Source organism: Hypanus sabinus, chromosome 4, assembly GCF_030144855.1.
Source record: "Hypanus sabinus isolate sHypSab1 chromosome 4, sHypSab1.hap1, whole genome shotgun sequence".
NCBI classification, from domain to species: domain Eukaryota; kingdom Metazoa; phylum Chordata; class Chondrichthyes; order Myliobatiformes; family Dasyatidae; genus Hypanus; species Hypanus sabinus.
Window position 1 is genome coordinate 183,813,768 of NC_082709.1, and position 18,609 is coordinate 183,832,376.

The 18,609-nt window shown below is 42.9% G+C and overlaps 1 protein-coding gene across 4 annotated transcripts in view; it reads left to right on the forward strand.

The window, feature by feature from the left end:
- Positions 1-18,609, forward strand: part of usp25 (ubiquitin specific peptidase 25) — a 224,423-nt gene that overhangs the window by 144,940 nt on the left and 60,874 nt on the right. For all 4 annotated transcript variants that reach the window (XM_059968975.1, XM_059968976.1, XM_059968977.1 and 1 more), the window contains one exon: positions 13,135-13,313. In XM_059968975.1, coding sequence (XP_059824958.1) covers positions 13,135-13,313 — 179 coding nt within the window. The remainder of the gene's footprint in view (positions 1-13,134; positions 13,314-18,609) is intronic.

Here is an 18,609-nt window from a genome sequence, read left to right on the forward strand (position 1 = left end):
ATGTTTGGTGGTCTTCAGATGACAAATAAATACGATATCAATGGGGTTAGGTTGTATATTTACAAGTGGCAAAAGTTAAGGGTTTACTGTTTTAATTTTCTCCCCATTTTCCCTATACCAACTCACTCCTTATATTCCAATTCACTTGCTCTATTTTATCCTCCCCCACCCTCAGTCAAGGAATTTGGAATAATTAGTGTAGTGTGCGGTTGCCTGCGATGCACTCTTAATCAATCTGCACTGAATAGAGTCATCAAAATGTTGGAAGCTGCTGGAAAGGACTGAATGTTCTGGGAACATGCTTTAAGAAAAAACCACATCATCTACTCTTCCCAAACTGACTTTTGTGTGTCTCATGTTCCATTTGTGGGGTTTACAGGATGGTTTAAGAGCAAAAACGTCAGTGCACGATTCATGGGTTCATTATTGCTGTTAGATGACTGTACGTGTTATACTCTTAATGCTGTAAACCTGGATCTGTCGTCACAGTCTGTGATTCTTCTATCTCTGATTTGAACTGTGAGTTTCCAGATTGAGTGAAGTAAATGTTTAATTGTTTGGCTCAAGAACTGATTTCAGAAGGTGGGGTGGAGGGGAACATGGTCAATAGCATCCCTCCTCATCTTTCTTAAACCTCCCCCCTAATCTAATGTGTTCTCATTTCCTTTTCTGCTCCTGCATCCAAGCTTATTCATCTTCAGTAAGGTTTGTAATGAGCACAAAGTCTATATACAAGCAGGAGTTTAGGTATCTCTACTGCTGAAGCCCGTCAGTCTTACTGGTACAAAGATATATTTCTGTCTGCTTTGGAATCGTCACCATCTGTCTGCTCATTGTAGGTATAAGGGACTGAGTACCTGTAGCCTCTGTCAATGTTCCGTAGGGAGATATGCATTTATAAAGTGCCCTTCACAACATCAGAATACCCCAAGCATTTAGCAACCACAATTTACCCTTCATTCAGTGATATAATATGGAATGCCCTGCAATTACTTTTCTGATTGCAAAGATTTGCAAGCTGCCTTTGAAGTTGGTTGAAGGAAGTATACTGTTCAGGAAACCAGATGAGAACTCGACTATTGCATTATGACTTTAAAGTCCAGAGACGTTTAGCACCTTATCTGGAAGATGATTGCAACAAGCAGTGCTGCCCACAGCTTCAGTGGTCCTGATCTCAGATGCTATCATTATCAAGCTTGTTTCTTCTCCCTGTAACCACACAGGGCTCATACAACAGAACAATACAGCACAGTAGAGGTCCATAAGGCCACAATGTCGCCTTGACAGATCAATCTAACCCTTCCCTCTTACATTGTCTTCCAGCTTTCTATCATCCAAAAGAGATAAAAGAAATTGATGAGGGTAGGGCAGTGGGTGTGGTCTACATGGACTTTAGCAAAGCATTTGACAAGGACTGTCATGAAAGACTCATCCAGAAAGTCATGAGGCATGGGATCAGTGGAACCTTGGCTGTTTGGATAAAAAATTGGCTTAAAGGAAGAAAGCAGAGGTTGTGGAAGGAAAGTATGCTGCCTGGAGGTCAGTGACTAGTGGAGTGCCGCAGGGATCTGTCCTGGGACCCCTGCTATTTGTGATTTTCATTAATGACCTGGATGTAGAGGCTGAAGGATGAGTGAGTAAGTTTGCGGATGACACGAAGATTGGAGGAGTTGTGGATGGAGCTGTAGGTGGTCGAAAGATACAAGAGGATATAGACAGGCTGCAGAGTTGGGCAGAAAAATGGCAGATGGAATTCAATCCAGACAAGTATGAGATGATGCATTTTGGAAGGACAAACCAGAAGACTGAGTACAGGATTAATGGTCAGTTACTTAAGTGTGTGGATGAACAAAGGGACCTTGGGGTTCAAATCCATACATCCCTCAAGGTCGCTGCTCAGGTTGATAGGGTAGTTAAGAAGGCCTATGGGATGCTAGGCTTCATTAACAGGGGGATTCAGTTCAAGAGTAGAGAGGTCATGTTACAACTCTACAAATCTCTGGTGAGACTGTATTGTGTTCAATTCTGGTCACCTCATTATAGGAAGGATGTGGAAGCTATGGAGAGGGTGCAGAGGAGATTTACCTGGTTTGGAGAACAAGTCATATGAAGCAAGGTTAGCAGAGCTGGGACTTTTCTCTTTGGAGCGAAGAATGAGAGGGGACTTGATAGAGGTCTACAAGATTATCAGTACCTGTTTCCCAGGGCATCAATAGCAAACACCAGAGGGCATATGTACAAAATTAAGGGAGGGAAGTTTAGGGGAGACATCAGGGGTAAGTTTTTTTACACAGAGGGTTGTGAGTGCCTGGAATGACTTGCCAGGGATGGTGGTGGAGGCTAAAACATTAGGGGTATTTAAGAGCCTCTTGGACAGGCACATGGATGAAAGAAAAATGGAGGGTTATGGGGTAGTGTGGGTTTAGTACTTTTTTTTAAGGATTATATGGGTCAGCAGAACATGGAGGCCTGAAGGACCTGTACTGTGCTGCAGTGTTCTATGGTTTTAAGAGAGATATCCCTAATATAGCTCCCTCTACCACCACTCCTGGCAGTGCGTTCCTCGCTCTCACCACTGTGTAAAAATCTGCGACATCTCCCTTGTACTTTCCTTCAGTCTTCTCAAAATTATGCCTCCTGGTCTTAGCCTTTTTCTGTCTGGAAAAAAAATTTCTGGCTGTCCACTTCACCAGGTCCTCTTACCATCTAGTACATCTCTATCAAGCTGCCTCTCATCCTCCTTCACTCCAAAGAGAGAAGCACTATCTTGTTCAAACTACTCGCAAAAGACATGCTCTCTAATCCAGGCAGCATCCTGGTAAATCTTTGCATCCATCTCAAGTTTTCTACATCCTCACGATAACAGAAAGACATAATAGTCTTTTCAGTTGTCAAGCAAAGTGGAGAAATTGCGCAGACTGCTTTGCACCAGCAACAAAATCAGACTGCTGGAGGAACTGGGCTAGGTGAAACAGCATCTGTTTAAGGGTGGGGTGGGGGGGACACTAATGTACAGTTCCAGTCTGAAACGTCGATAAATCCTTTCCCTCCCAGATGTTCCTCAACCAGCTGAGTTCCTCTGGCAGATTATTTATTACTTCAGATTCCTGCATCTGTGGTCTCATGTCCCAGTTTCCTTCAGTTTCTCTAATTTCCTCCGACATTCCAAAGGCATGTTGATGGGGTTAATTAGCAGCTGTAGATGAGATTAGCTTTGTCACATGTACACTGAAACATATTAGAATTCTTTGAAGGAAAACAAGCAGAAGGAGAATCAGTGGACGTTGTTTACTTGGATTTTCAGAAGGCCTTTGACAAGGTGCAGCCTTTGAAGCTGCTTAACAGGTTAACAGCCAGTGGTGTTACAAGAAAGATACTAGCATGGGATGAGCATTGGCTGATTGGCAGGAGACAAAGAGTGGGATTAAAGGGGGCCTTTTCTGATTAGCTGCCAGTGACTAGTACTGTTCCATAGGTGGTGGTGTTGGGACCACTTTTCATGTATTATTTCAATGATTTTGATGATGGAATTGATGGCTTTGGTGCCAAGTTTGTAAATGACACAAAGATGGAGATAGTGTTGAGGGAGCAGGCAGTCTGCAGAAGAACTTGGATTAGGAGATTGGGCAAAGAAGTGGCAAATGGAATATAGTGTCGGGAATTGTGTGGTCATGCACTTTACCAAAGGAATAAAGGCATAGACTATTTTCTAAATGAGGAGACTTTTCAAAAATCTGAAGTGCAAAGTGAATTGGGAGTCCTCATACAGGATTCTGTGAAGGTTCACTTACAGGTTGAGTCAGTGGTAAGGAAGACAAATGCAATCTTAGAATTCACTTCAAAAGGACTAGAATATAAAAGCAAAGATGTAATGCTGAGGGCTTATGAGGCATTGGTCAGATCACACTTGGAGTATTGTGAGCAGTTGAGAGCCTCTTATCTAAGAAAAGATGTTGTAACGTTCTCCTTCGGGTGTAACGAAACGCCGAATTTAACGTCCGGATAAACCACAGTTAATAAGAACCAGATCGCAGTAAGATTAACCATTTACTGTTCACTCTTCACATTAACATATGGTGAAAACTGTTGATAAAACAATACAAGATTGATACAGTATTTGTTCCTTCCTTAATATCACATTTCAAGTGTAAATACTTGCAAAGGTGACTATAACTACATTACACTAAGGTGCAGTATACAGGGAGAGTTTACCTGCTCCATTGACTACTTTAAATACACTTCCATGCAAACTATCCGCGACTCTTTAACTAACGAAAGCATAAACATTATCTACCGTCGTTACCTCTAACAGGATCAGCATTAATATCTTAGTTCAATATATCGATTATCTATTAACTTACAGCGTTGCTCTCACTGTGATTTCTCATGCCTGCAAAACTGCTTGTGCTCAGGTGAGCCTCGTGGAAAGCCCCCACCCTCGCGCTAATTTCAAACCGGTGTTTTCCCACAAGACGCGGCGAAACCGGATGTGACGTCATCGCATGCCGATATATTTTACATGCAATGAATACACTTTAAACACTTCTAATTCTAACTAGAAAATACTATTGAATGAATTACTAAGCGAAAATATTATAAACTAAATAACTGTCGTAAAGACAGCACAGATGTACTGGCGTTAGAGAGAATCCAGAGGAAGTTCACAAACATTTTTCCAGGAATAGGATGTTTAAGGAGCGTTTGATGGCTCTGGGCTTGTTCTTGCTGGAGTTTGGAAGAATGAGGGTGATCTCATTAAACCCTATTGAATATGAAAGACCTGGATAGAGTGGATATAGAGAGGATGTTTCGCATAGTGGAGGAATCTGGGACCAGAGGCACAGCCTCAGAATAAAGGGACATCCATTTAGAACAAGAGATGAGGAGGAATTTCTTTATCAAGAGGTTGATGAATCTGTGGAATTCGTTGTAACAAATAGCTGTGGAAACCATGTCATTTGGTTATATTTTAAATGGAGATTGATAAGTTCTTGTTTAATCAGGGCATCAAAGTTACAGGGAGAAGGTAGGTAAATGGGGTTGAGAGGGATATAAATCAGCCATGATGGAATGACAAAGCAGGCTTGATGGGCTAAATGGACTAATTCTGTTTGTATGTCTTATGGAAGCATTAAACTGTACTGTGAAATATGCCATTTCGCATCAATGACCAACACAGCCTGAGGATGTTCAGGGGCAGCCCACAATGTACTAACCCTAACTCATATGACTTGTGGGAAATCCACATGGTCAAGGGGAGAACATTCAAAGTCCTCACAGGCAGTAGCAGGAATTGAACTCTGACCACTTGGCACTGTAAAGCATTGTGCTAACCTTTACGCTATCATGCCACCCATTATGACTGCTTAGTGTCAAACAAACTACAGGAGAGTTAATAGGCATGTGTGAGAGAATAAAGGGCTAGACTACAGGGAAATGAGGAGAGGCAGGATGAGACTAAGGAACCTGCTCTCTTTGGATGGCCTCACGTTAGAAGCATTAAGTAATGGAACCGATGAAAGAGCAGCATTCGCTCTGTCAACAACTTGAGTGTTCAAGCTGCAGTATTTTGATTATAACAGTTAAAAGGAATGGCCAGCAAAATAAACTTTGATTTAGTGAAGAGAATACATCCCCTGTCACATCCTTCTCTATCTAAAAAAGATTAGCTTTATTTGTCACTTGTGCATCGAATCATACAGTGAAGTGTGTCGTTTGGACCAACTATCACCACTATCCGAGCTTGCTAGGTGTGACCCACAAGTGCCGCCTTGCTTCCAGCACCAACGTAGCAGGCAAAGCTTAGTAACCGTAACCCATACGATTTCAAGATGTGGGAGGAAACCCACACGGTCACTGGGAGAACCTTACAAATGGCAGCAGGGAACTGAACCCTGATCTTATGGCTGTTCACAGATCTGCCACGAGGTCATGTCCAAAAGCATTCAGCCAAAGAACAATGCAGCTCTGATCTCATTGAAAACTAGATTGAGCTTGAAATGGAATGTCTGCTCTTTTAAGTTCCTTAATTCCATGAATAAGACCTTTTCCTGGATTCAAGGTTTGGAGCAGAAGCATTAACTATTTCTTTCCCTCATGGATCCTGCTCAACTGCTCAGTTCCACAGCAGCTTGTTTGTTGCTTCAGAGTCCAGTATTTGCAGCCATTTGTGTCTGTAAGACCTTAGGGATTGGCATGTACATCAAAACCTACAGTGAAAAGCGTTATTAGCATCAATGTCCACCACAATCTGGGATGAGTAGGGCTGCCCAGAAGTGTTGCTATGCTTCTGACACAAACAAGACATGCCTACAGCTCACTTTGGAATCTGGGAGGAATCGAGCACCCGGAGGAAACACGTGATCACAGGGAGAATGTGCAAACTTATTATGGGCAGCAGTGGAAATTGAACCCAGACCATTGACGTAAACTATTAAGCTGGCCACTACGCTTCTATGCCACTTGTCCTGTGAGAAGCAGAGTGATTGGTGGATATAGAAGAGTGGAAGGGAACTTTGGCCAGGGCACTGATTGCAAGTTGCTACTTCAGATGATTGATACTGTAAACAAGCAGGAATGAAAGGATTAACATATTTGGAGTATTTGGTCACGCTGGGCCTGTACTCACTGGAGTTTAGAAAAATGGGGGTGGGGATCTCATTGAAACCTATTGTATATTGAAAGCCCAGCATAGTGTGGATATGGAGAGGATGTTTTCAATAGTGAGGGAGTCTTAAGACCAGAGGACCCAGCCTGAGAATAAAATGTATCCCTTTAGAATACAGATGAGGAAGAATTTCTTTAGCCAGAGGGTGGTGAACCTGTGGAGTTCATTGTCCTAGACAGGTGTTGGGGCCAAGTAATTGGGTAACTTTAAAATGGAAGTTGATGGGTTCTTGATTAGTAAAGGTGTCAAAAGTTACCATAAGACCATAAAGTATAGGAGCAGAACTAGACTATTTGGCCCATCGAGTTGGCTCTGACATTTCATCATGGCTGATCCATTTTAACTCTGACCCAATCTCCTGCCTCCTCCACCCCATCCCTCTTGTATCTCTTCATTCCCTGACCAATCAAGAACCTATCAACTTCTGCCTTAAATAAACATAAAGACTTGGCCTCCAAAGCTGCCTGTGGCAACGAGTTCCACAGATTCACCACTTTCTGGAAGAAATTCCTCCTCATCTCCATTCTAAAAGGATGCCCCTCTATTCTGAGGCTGTGTCTTCTGGTCTTAGACACTCCCACCATAGGAAATTTCCTCTCCACAGGTTATGGGGAGAATGGGGTTGAAAGGAATAATAAATCAGTCATGATGGAATGGTGGAGCAGGCTCGATGGGCCCAGTGGCCTAATTCTGCTCCTATATCTGATGGTTGATCATCAGACCATCAGGATGTACAGTGGCATAATTTTATACAACACCAATTGTCACAATCATGCTTCAGTTCCTGCTGCTAATCTCAATTTGAGCTTAGAAAAACAGAGGGCTATGTGTTAAGTAATTCTAGACAGCTTCTAGAGTAGGTTACATGGTCGGCACAACATTGTGGGCCAAAGGGCCTGTAATGTGCTGTAGACTTCTATGTTCCATGTGCTGTCTCTAATTAGTTTGTAAGTTCTCCCTTTGCATCCTCCGGGTCCTCCAGTTTCCTCCCACATTGCAAAGATGTACAAGTTCGGGTTAGTAAGTTGTGGGCATGCTGCGTTAGCGCAGGAAGCACGATGACAATTGCAGACTGTCCCCAGCACATCTTGGACTGCGTTGGCCATTGCTGTAAAATGGAGCATTTTGCTGAGTGTTTCAATGAACGCGTGATAAACAAAGCTAGTCTTTAATCTTTAGACGACGAGACTTGGGTACAGTGCTCACTACAGTATCATACCTGGCTGAGGACTTGACTGCCGTTGGTTGGAGAACAACAGAACGCTCATTCATGGATGTAGACTGCATCTGGAGTCCAGTGTTTTTGGGATAAGAGGGAATAAATTGGTAGCAGCATATATGCAGTATCCTTTTGCCTCAAACTTGTTGAAAGTATTCAGGCTCTGCTCCACACACCTAACTCATCAATGGTTCACTGAATGTAATGAACATGCTCTTTGGGTTGCTTTCTGAGGGGCTACCCGAGAGAAATTGATAAGCTTATTAAAATCAGAGCTAAGACCATAAGACATCTGAGCAGAATTAGGCCATTTTTTCCATTGAGTGCTCCACCATTCTGTCATGGATAATTTATTATCCTTTTCAGCCTTATTCTCCTGCCTTCTCCCTGTAACTTTTGACAACCTTACTAATCAAAAAATTTAACAACCTCCACTTTAAATATACCCACTGACATAGCCTCCACTGCTGTCTCTGGCAATGAATTCCCCAGATTCACCACCTTGTGGCTAAAAAAATTCCTCCTCATCTCTGTTCTAAAGTGACATCCTTCTGTTCTGAGGCTGTGCCCTCTGGTCCCAAACTTCCTCCACTATATGAAACATTCTCTCAATATCCATTCTATCTTGGCCTTCTGTAAGTTACAATATGTTTCAATAAAATCCTCCTTCTAAACTCCAGCGAATATAGGCTGAGAGCCTTCAAACGCTCATCATACACTAACCCTTTCATTCCTGGGTCATTTCCATGAACTTTCTCTGGACCCTCTCCAATGCCAGCCAGCATATCCCTTCTTAGATAAGGAAACCGAAATGGCTTGCAATACTCCCAAGTGCAATCTGACCAATGCCTTACAAAACCACAAAAGGTAGACAGGATCTTTTCCCCGAGGTAGAAATGCCGAATTCTGGAGGAACATGTACTTAAGGTCAGAGGCAGCAGTTTAAAGCTGATGAGCAAGGTAAGTTTTATTCACACAGAGAGTGGTGAGTGCCTGGAGCAGGGTAGTGTTAGAAGCAGATAAGATTGAGGTGTTTAAGAGACTTTTTAAACATGAATGTGGCTGGGATTGGAGGGTTATGAGTTGTGTATAGGCAGAAGAGATTTAGTTTCATTTGCCTTCGTGTTCAGTACAGATGTTGGTCAAGTTCAGTTTATGTCATTCAACCGTACGCACATATACTGCTGAACAAAACGTGCCACAAGATGCGCAGTACAGTACATACAGTATAATTCACAACAGAATGTTCAAAGTAAATTTAGTATCAAAGTACACATATGTCACCATGCACAACCCTGAGATTCATTTTCTTGTGGCATACTCAATAAATCCATAATAGAATAATAACCGTAATAGGATCAATGAAAGACCACACCAACGTAGGTGTTCAACCAATGTGCAAAAGCCGACAAACTGCGCAAATACAAAAAGGAAGTAATAATAATAAATAAGCAATAAATATCAAAAATGTGAGATGCAGAGTCCTGGAAAGCAAGTCCATAGGGTGTGGGAACATTTCAATGATGGGGCAAGTGAAGTTATATCCTTTGGTTCAAGAGCCTGATGACTGAACTGTAATAACAATTCCTGCACCTGGTGGCATAAGTCCTGAGGCTCCTGTATCTTCTGATGGGAGCAGGAACGAAGAGAGCATGATCTGGGTGGTGGGGCTCCCAGGATATCCTGGGTGGCAGGTGGCCTACCCTAGGTGATAAAGTAATATTACCACAAATAATGAAATATCTTCCAGAACATCTTGAGGCCTTTTCCTGTGCTGTTCTGTTCCATTTTCAACATGTGCACCAAGTTCAACACAGCCTTGACTTGCCATGCTGCAATGCAACAATATCACAACAGAACCACTATCAAAACCTTACACTCTGTAGCATCATTGAAGAAGAACTTGGATATTTACACAGAGGGGCAGGACTTGAAGTATTGTGGGCCAAACACTGGAGCTTGGGACTAACTGGGTGGTCCCTGCGATCAGCATGGATTCACTGGGCCGAAGGGCCTTTATCCATGCCGTATTGCTCTATGTCTCAATCAACCATCTGGCTCTGCAGAGCCAGAATTGTGTTCAGTTAGAAAACAAATAAACCTGAATTGAAATTAAGGTCCATCTTTATCCCCTGGAAACAGGACTCAGAAATCAACTAGCCTACTCTGGTGTCCAAAGCTCTGTTATTAACATGTACAACCATGTAACTTCCAGGAAGGATAGGAGCAGAATTATGCCTTTCTGCCCATCAATACTGCTGCACCATTCCCAATGACTTAGCCTCCACAGCCATATTTGGCAATGAATTCCACAGATTCATCCTCTGGCTAAAGTAATTCTAAAGGGAAAGACTCTTACTCTGAGGTCGTGCCCTCTAGTACTAGACTCCCTCACTATTATAAACATACTTCAATTGTCCACTCTTTTTAAGCCTTTCAAATGAGATCTCTCTCGGTCTTCTAAACTCCAATGAGAACAGGCCCATAGCCGTCAATTAACTCCATCAATTAATTCCTTCAATTAACTGTTTAACTCTTGGGATCATTCTCGTGAACTTCCTCTGAGAAGGATAATATTTTGGCTGTGATTGAATGGCAGAACAAATTCAATGGGCCGAATAGCCTAATTCTGCTCCAATGGTGTGTGGTCTTAAGGCAAGTTCCTCAAATTCAGTTACTGATGGCAAACTGTACTTAAAGATCGAAATGAATCTGTGTTCAAACTATAACCTGTGGAGTTCCCAAGCTGAATAAACATACTGGCTCTACTGTAAACATCTTCACCAAATTTTCCCCACTTCACAGCTAGAGTTTTAAATCTTGTGGAATGATATCATCTAGAAACACAGGAGAGAGAGATTTAAAAATATAATTGTATTTATTGAGATTTTTGCTGTGGCTTCGTCAACAGATCTGTGCTAGTGATTGAAATGTATTGACTGAGCTTTGTGTTCAGTTCAGCCAGTTCCTTTGAGTGACGCTCATTTTGGGCACTACGGTAGTGTACCATTTGGCATCGCACTTTATGGTGCCAATTCTTGGTTCAATCTTGCCGCTGTCTGTAAGGAGTTTGTCCAATCTCCCCATGACAGCATGGGATTCCTCCAGGTGCTCCAATTCCCTCCAGCAGTCCAAAGTTTTAGGGTTAATAAGTTGTGGACTTACCATATTGGTGCTGGATGCATGGTGACAATTGTGGGCTGCACCCCTCCCCCCCCCCCCCCCCCCCCGCCAGCACATCCTTGATGCAAACAATACATTTCATTCCAGTATGATCGCTCAAGTTGAGTATGATGTTTTCCTATTCATTCACAGGATGTGGGCGTTGCCAGCTAAGGCAGCATTTATTGCCCATTCCTTTGTTGCACTTGAGAAGGAGGTGATGAACTGCCTCCGTGAACCGCTGTAGTCCCTGAGGTATAGGCACACTCACAGTGCAGTTAGGGAGGAAATTCCATGATTTTGACCCGGCATAAGGGGTTATTGGTGGGTGTTCGGGTAGATCTAGAGGCCAATCTGAGATCCACATAGGACTTAATCTGTTAGGCTGGTTTCCCTTAATGGAGAATGCCTGTGTGTGACTTTAATGCAGGGAGGCTGATGCATGGGCAGCCACCAAATGGCTCTTGATAGACTGAAGATAGAGTCAAATAGCATGGAGTGTAAGATGACTGGGAACCTTTCACTGTTGCAGCCTTCCTCCACCTTATGTGTCATCATCTTCCACCAGCTCCACCGATGATGTCCTGGTCAGATTGCTCTTTGTCTGGAACCCTCTTGCCATGGGTAACTCTACCCAGAGCTAAGTGCCAGATGGTAAATTCCAGACTGTATGGCTCTGGGGATCTCAGCAACTCACAATCCTGTCCACCACAACAAGGTGACAATCCTTGGGGAAGGATCTCTGTATCAGTGTATGGTTTGAAGTACATGTGACAAATAAAGCTGCTCTTTAACCAGGAAGCAATCCCAGAGGTAGTGCAATTGCCCAACCTGTTGGTGACTAAATACCTTCCCCTACCATCCTTGATTTGGACTGGGGAATGGAAAAGGGTCTAAGAGAGAGAACCACTGATGTGTGTAATGCGATGGAAGCAAGCTGTATGATTTTGATCAGTAGAGTTTTGAACAATATGTTTTATTTTTCCCTTTCTGCTTTAGAGGATACTGTGCCAAATCGAGCATGGTCAGTATTTTCTTAAAGTGACCATCCATCCTTGGTGACCCTTTGAGTGGTGGCTGACAATTCAGCAACTGGTCACACCTTCATTTATTTCTTTTCTTTAGTGATTGAAACAGGTTCTTCCTGCCCAGTGAGCTGGAAGCACCCAATTACACCCATGTGACCAATTCACCTACTGACCAGTACGTCTTTGGAATGTGGGAGGAAACCGGAGCACCTGAAGAAAACATGGTCGTAGAGGGAGCATACTGACTCCTTACAGAATGTAGTGGGAATCTGTAGGGTCTTGACCATCCTTTCCCTCCTCAGATTCTGCTTGACCCACTGAGATCCTCCAGCACTTTCCTTTTTGCTCCAGACTGCAGCATTGACAATCTATTGTGTTTCCATATTTTAGCTGAAGCTATCCATAAGACATAGGAGCAGAATTAGGCCATTTGGCCCATCAATTTTTCTCCACCATTCCATCATGGCTGATTTATTACCCCTCTCAAGCCCATTCTCATATCTTCTACCCGTAACTTTTGATGTCCTGACCAATCAAGAACCTATCAACTTCTGCTTCAAATATACTCAATGACTTGACCTCCACAGCCATCTGTGGAAGTGGATTCCACATTCATTATGCTTTGGGTATCCATTCCATCTGGGCTGAATCAAATCACAGCAACTCTATATGGGAGGCTCAAGTGAGGTCTGTTTGACCCTTCTTACGTCTTCCAGATGTGAATCTATTGCCCCTCAGGTAAGTTAACAATCTCCACAGCCAATATGTGGGAATAAAAGTCTAGGATTTATTGTCTATGTGGATAGAATGTTTTAATTAACTCAATATAGCATGTGGTAATAACAGCAAGCTTTATCGAGAAGCCCATTTGAGGCTGGTATGTATTGTGTGCATTAAATCACAGATTTACTTCTGCATGTTTTTGGCAGATACGGTTCTGTTTCGTTTCTGTCTTCCCATGATTTCCCCACCCGTCCCACCCTTGGGTACCAACAGCGGTTCGGAGCAGTGTTGGCGCTGTCTGAATGCGTCTCCGGTGGGTTTTCTTGTCCCTCCAGGCTTTCACGGCAGAGTACTCACGTTTGGTGCGGCTGGCTCAGGAGGACACCACCCTGGACAATGACAACCGACTGAAGCACGTAATTGTCTACTTGCTTCACAACGAAGCGCCAAAGAAAATCATCGAGAGGACGCTGCTCGAGCAGTTTGCAGATCGCAACCTCACTTTCGATGAACGGTACTTTTTATTACTTTCCTTCTCAAAATAAACTGAGCTGCTGTGATCTGTGGCCGGCATGGTAGCGTAGCAGTTAGCTGAACACTCAACAGTGCCAGCAGTCTGGGTTCAATTCCTGCCAGAATCTATATGGTATTTGGACTTTCTCCCCATGACTGTGTGGGCTTCCACATTCCAAAAGCATACACACAAGGGTTAATAAGGTGAGGACCTGCTAAGTTGGCACTGGAACATGGTGACACTAGTGTGCTTCCCCTCACACACGCTTAGCCTGTGTTGATTGTTGATCCACAACGCATTCCACTGTATGCTTCAATGTATATGTGACAACAAAAGCTAACCTTTAAAATCTTTGGGACATACCACAATACTTTACAGTTAATAAAATTAGTTTTTAAGCAAATGAATCATAATTGTTTTACTGACAAATTGTTTTAGTTGACAAAAATAAAAATTAGAACAGGAATAACGCTAGAGTTTGTTGGCGCGTGGCCAAGTGGTTAAGGCTTTGGGCTGGCGATCTGCAGACCATTAGTTTGAGCCTCAGCCGAGGCAGCGTGTGTGTCCTTGAGCAAGGCACTTAACTACACACTGCTCCTGGACGTTTATAGCCCAATGGCGGTGGTTGGTGCAGTATGGACAAGACAAGACAGAGTCATACAGTAAGGAAGCAGGCTCTTCAGACAACCAAGATGCCTTTCTGAGTTTGTCCCACTTACCAGCATTTTATCCTTATCCATATCCCTGTTCAAGTGCCTTTTAAATCTGGTAATTTACCTGCTTCAACCACTTCCTTTGGCAGCTATTTCCATATATTGAATTGAATGATCATTGTACATAGGTACAATGAAACTCTGTTTGGCTTCCTCTCAGGCAATCAAACAAAGCAGTAGATAAAAACAGGACAGTAATAGAAAAACAGTATTAAATAGATAAGTAGCAGAAAATAAGATGCAGCAGCACCAGAATGTCACAGTAATGCTCAAAGTGCCGTTAGTGCAAGTATAAGTTCTTGTGTGCGCTCACAGTTTCAGTCGTTGTTCTGTGGGAGTGGTGTGACGGAGGCCACAACTCTGGGGTAGAAGCTGTTCCTCAGTCTATTTGTTCTAGTTTTTAGTGTCCTGAACCTTTTGCTGGACAGCGGCCGGTCAAACATGGAGTGGCCAGGGTGTGTGGTGTCTCTGGTTATGCTGATTGCTTTCCTCCTGAGTCTGCTGGAATAGATGGTGTCCAGTCCTGGATACTCACTACCTTCTGGGAGAAAGTGTTGTTGCTCAGTTTCCTGATAGATCTATCCTTTCTCACCTTGAGCCAATTCCTTCTGGTTCTCCGTTCCCTAACTCTTAGGAAATGTATTTCATGTTGAGTTAGTGACTCAGCCCCTCCAAAGCTGCTTCCCCACTCAGTAAGATTGCAGTTACCATGCTTTTAATCTCGACGGTGAATTCCAACTAACCCCCACCTTAGTTTACCTTCTTGTTTATCATGAACATACAGAAGCCTTAAGTACATTCAAAGATTCTGCTTCCATCGTTCTTTCAGGAAGATGGCTTCAAAGAGAGAAGCCATTTTTTCTCAAATCTGACGTGGGCGGTCATAGAGTCATAGAAAAGTACAGCACAGAAACAACCCATCTAGCCTGTGCTGAACCATTTAAGCTGGCGAGTTGCATCGACCTTCACCTGGACCATAGCCCACCCCTCCCCCCATACCCCTACTATCCATCAAGTCATAGAAAACAACAGCACAGAAGCTAGCCCTTCAGCCCATCCAGTCCATGCCTAACCATTTAAACTGCCTAGTTGCAGCAACTTGCACTCAGACCATAGCCCTCCACACCCCTGCTATTCAGGTACCTATCCAAATTTCTCTTAAGCATTGAAATTGAGTTTGCATTCATCACTTGAGCGGGCAGCTCATTCCACACTCTCAAGATCCTCTGAGTGAAGAGGTTTCCCTTCATGTTCCGCTAAACTTTTCATCTTTTACCCATAACGCATCACCTCTAGTTGTAGTCCCATCCAGTCAAGTCACTGTTTATCTTTAAACACCAACTCCGGTTCTAAGTTCTTCCATGTAAGGAAATAACCAATTTGTCATGCGATGCAGGATTTTCTGTGTTCCATTAAAGTCAGCTGTGAACTTCCTGATCTCTAGCAGAATTTAAACTCAGCTTGCCCAACGTCTGCTCGTTTCTAACCAGGGAGTAAATTCAAAGGTGCAAAGGAACTTGTTGGATCCTGATGCTTTTGTAATCCATAGGTTCTTCAGGAGTCAGGAATGAGGCACAAAACTTCTTGCTAAGCAATTAAGTGTTACAAGAGCAAAGAATGAACAAGAAATGAAAAGATGAAGGAAAAAACAGTCCTATTCTCAGACCAGAAGTAACAAAAATTCCAGTGATAACAATTAACCTAGACAATGGCCAGGTTCAAATGAAGTGACACCTGCTACTGAAATCAAAGAATTTTTGAGAAAAATGCATAAGCAACTGTGCTGTATTTACTGGAAAATTCACTGAAATTTTACATGGACATAGATGAGCTTATAAGCAAGCAAGTAGAGGAAAGTTAAACTACCCTGAAAATAGTGAAAGAAGTAACAATCCTAAACTCTAATTCAACAGAGAACATCTGTCTCCATGCCTCACCACCCACCCAGCCTCCCACATCCTCCCCCACCAACTCTGCAACTGACAAATACAACTCATCACTGGACTCTTTTCATCTTTTATTGCTGTAGTTTCACATATTTATACAACTGTTTGTTTTATTATAACCATATAACAATCACAGCACGGAAACAGGCCATCTCGGCCCTCCTAGTCCGTGCCGAACTCTTAATCTCACCTAGTCCCATCTACCCGCACCCAGCCCATAACCCTCCACTCCTTTCCTGTCCATATACTTATTATAATGGTGCCAGTAGCATTATGCAGTCTTACATAAACTTGCACCTCACACTTTATGTCAACATGTTGTGTATTTAATATTTCACTAATATTTGAGCAATATTCTAAATATATTGTTTGATTTAGCATTCTTAGTTTGATTGTTTAAATAATTCATTAGGGGTTATATGTCACGAGGCCACCATTGGTCAGGGTTGACCATGGATGTTGTATTCTAATTGCATAGATACTCAAGCCAGCGCAATACAATATTTATCCCTCCTCTCCACCCACCTTTTAACTCCTCATCTTTTTTTCTTCAGTCCTGCTGAAGAGTCTTGACTAGAAGCGTTGACTGTACTCTTTTCCATAGATGCTACCCAGCCTGCTGAGTTCCTCCAGCATTCTAATTCAACATGGAGAGCAAACTGTTGTCTATGTAACAAGCTTCCCCTCACCACACATCGGACGAACCTGAAAAAATGGCAGTGACGTGTACAGTTTGGTGCCAGCAGCATTGCAAGTGTTGCCAGTCAGCGTTGAACTCAACGTAGGACTGCCTTAGGGATTCCAGCTCTTAGCTTTCCCTTGGGGTTTACTCCTGAAGCCTTCTTGCTGAAGGCGTTTTCGCACCTTGACCCCAGAGGAACCATGTTTCATTTGGCTGTATACATGTGTATGGTTGAATGAGAATAAACTTGAATTTGAACTTGAAGTGGGTATAGCCACACGGCAGTGAAAGTTTAAGATCAGAGTTTTCCTTCTAGATGAGCTGCCAACTACGGCTGACAAGCCCCATCTAATCAAAGCAACTGGTTTTAAAGCACCAGTAACCTGACTTTGTCCCTCCTCCTGTCCGTTGAAACAGTTCCCCTGGGCTTAATAGCTAAGCCATAAGTGAAGGCCAGGAGCTGGACTTGGTTGTCGGAAGCTATTTGAGACGCGCACCATAACCACCCCCGGCTATAAGAACCTTAAGGAACCACAGGTTATATGTGAATGGCATACATCATTACATGACACGTTATAAGCGTGCACCTCACTTAAAGTAAAATCAAAACTAAGACACGTTCTCCAGGGCTCCCAAGTTTTTCTTTCAATTAGTGTTATGTTTTGGAGTCTGTACCACTCAGGGACTAATTTTGTGACGATATGGGCTGGATCGTAACTACATGTACCGTGTTTTCGCACCTTGACCCCAGAGGAACCATGTTTCATTTGGCTGTATACATTTGTATGGTTGAATGAGAATAAACTTGAATTTGAACTTGAGTCCTAGTTCAGGATTCCTTCAAAGTTAACGTGCAGGTCAAGTTAGTAATACGGAAGTTAAATGCAATGTTAGCATTCGTCCAGAGAGGACTTGAATTTCAAAGCAAGAATGCATTCCTGAAAAAGTGGTAGAGCAAACTGTATTTAGCATATTATAAATAATTTTGGGACCTGTATCCAAAGAAGGACATGCTACCCCGCAGAGGATCCAGAGGAGGTTCACAGGAATGAGAGGCTTAGCATATGAGGAGCATTTAATGTCTCTGAGCTTGTGCTTGATTGAGTTCAGAAAGATGAAGAGGGAATCTCTTTGAAGTCTACTAGATGCTGAAAGGCCCAGACAAAGTAGATGTGGAAAAGATGTTTCCATTAGTAGGAGAGTCTAGGACGGGGGTCGGCAACCTGCGGCTCCCGAGCCATTTGTGGCTCTTTCACCTCTGTGCTGCGGCTCCCTGTGGCTTTGGGAAATAATTGGTCAGTATTTAATTAAAATGTATTTTATGTTAGTTTGTTAGCTTTTGAAATGTAATTCTAAATTTGAAGATTATGGTGATCTTGTACAATGTAAGTGTGGCGACACATTTTCTGACACATCCGAAACGGCTCTCAATTAGCCAGCATTCCGGCTAAGGGAGATTGCCTACGGGGGTTTGTGAGTACGTGTCTTTTGCAGCATCTGCGTCCATGGGGGCTGGGTTGAGGGAGGCTTAGAAGCAAGGCTGTTTAGTTCGAATAAAGTTATTCGACTGCAGTTTACTGACTGCCTGAACACACCGCTGCAACGTGTTTTTATCGCTATTAATATACGTCACCACTGCCAATACCTGACACCCGCCAGTGCGCGATTTCTTTAATTTTTCGATCCAAGGTAAGCCAACTATGGAGAATTCTAAAAAAAGAAAAGTGACTGAAGAAAACAGAACGTTTAATGATACGTGGACAGATTCATTTGCTTTCACTGTTGACGAGACTGGTTTACCGGTATGCTTAATATGCAATGAGAAACTAGCAAACAACAAAAAGTCAAATGTCGCAAGGCATTTCCAGAGTAAACACGCAGCCTTTGCTCAAAAATATCCGGATGGAGATGAGAGAAAAAAAGCCGTTTCGGAACTGATGCGGAAGGTTGATCTG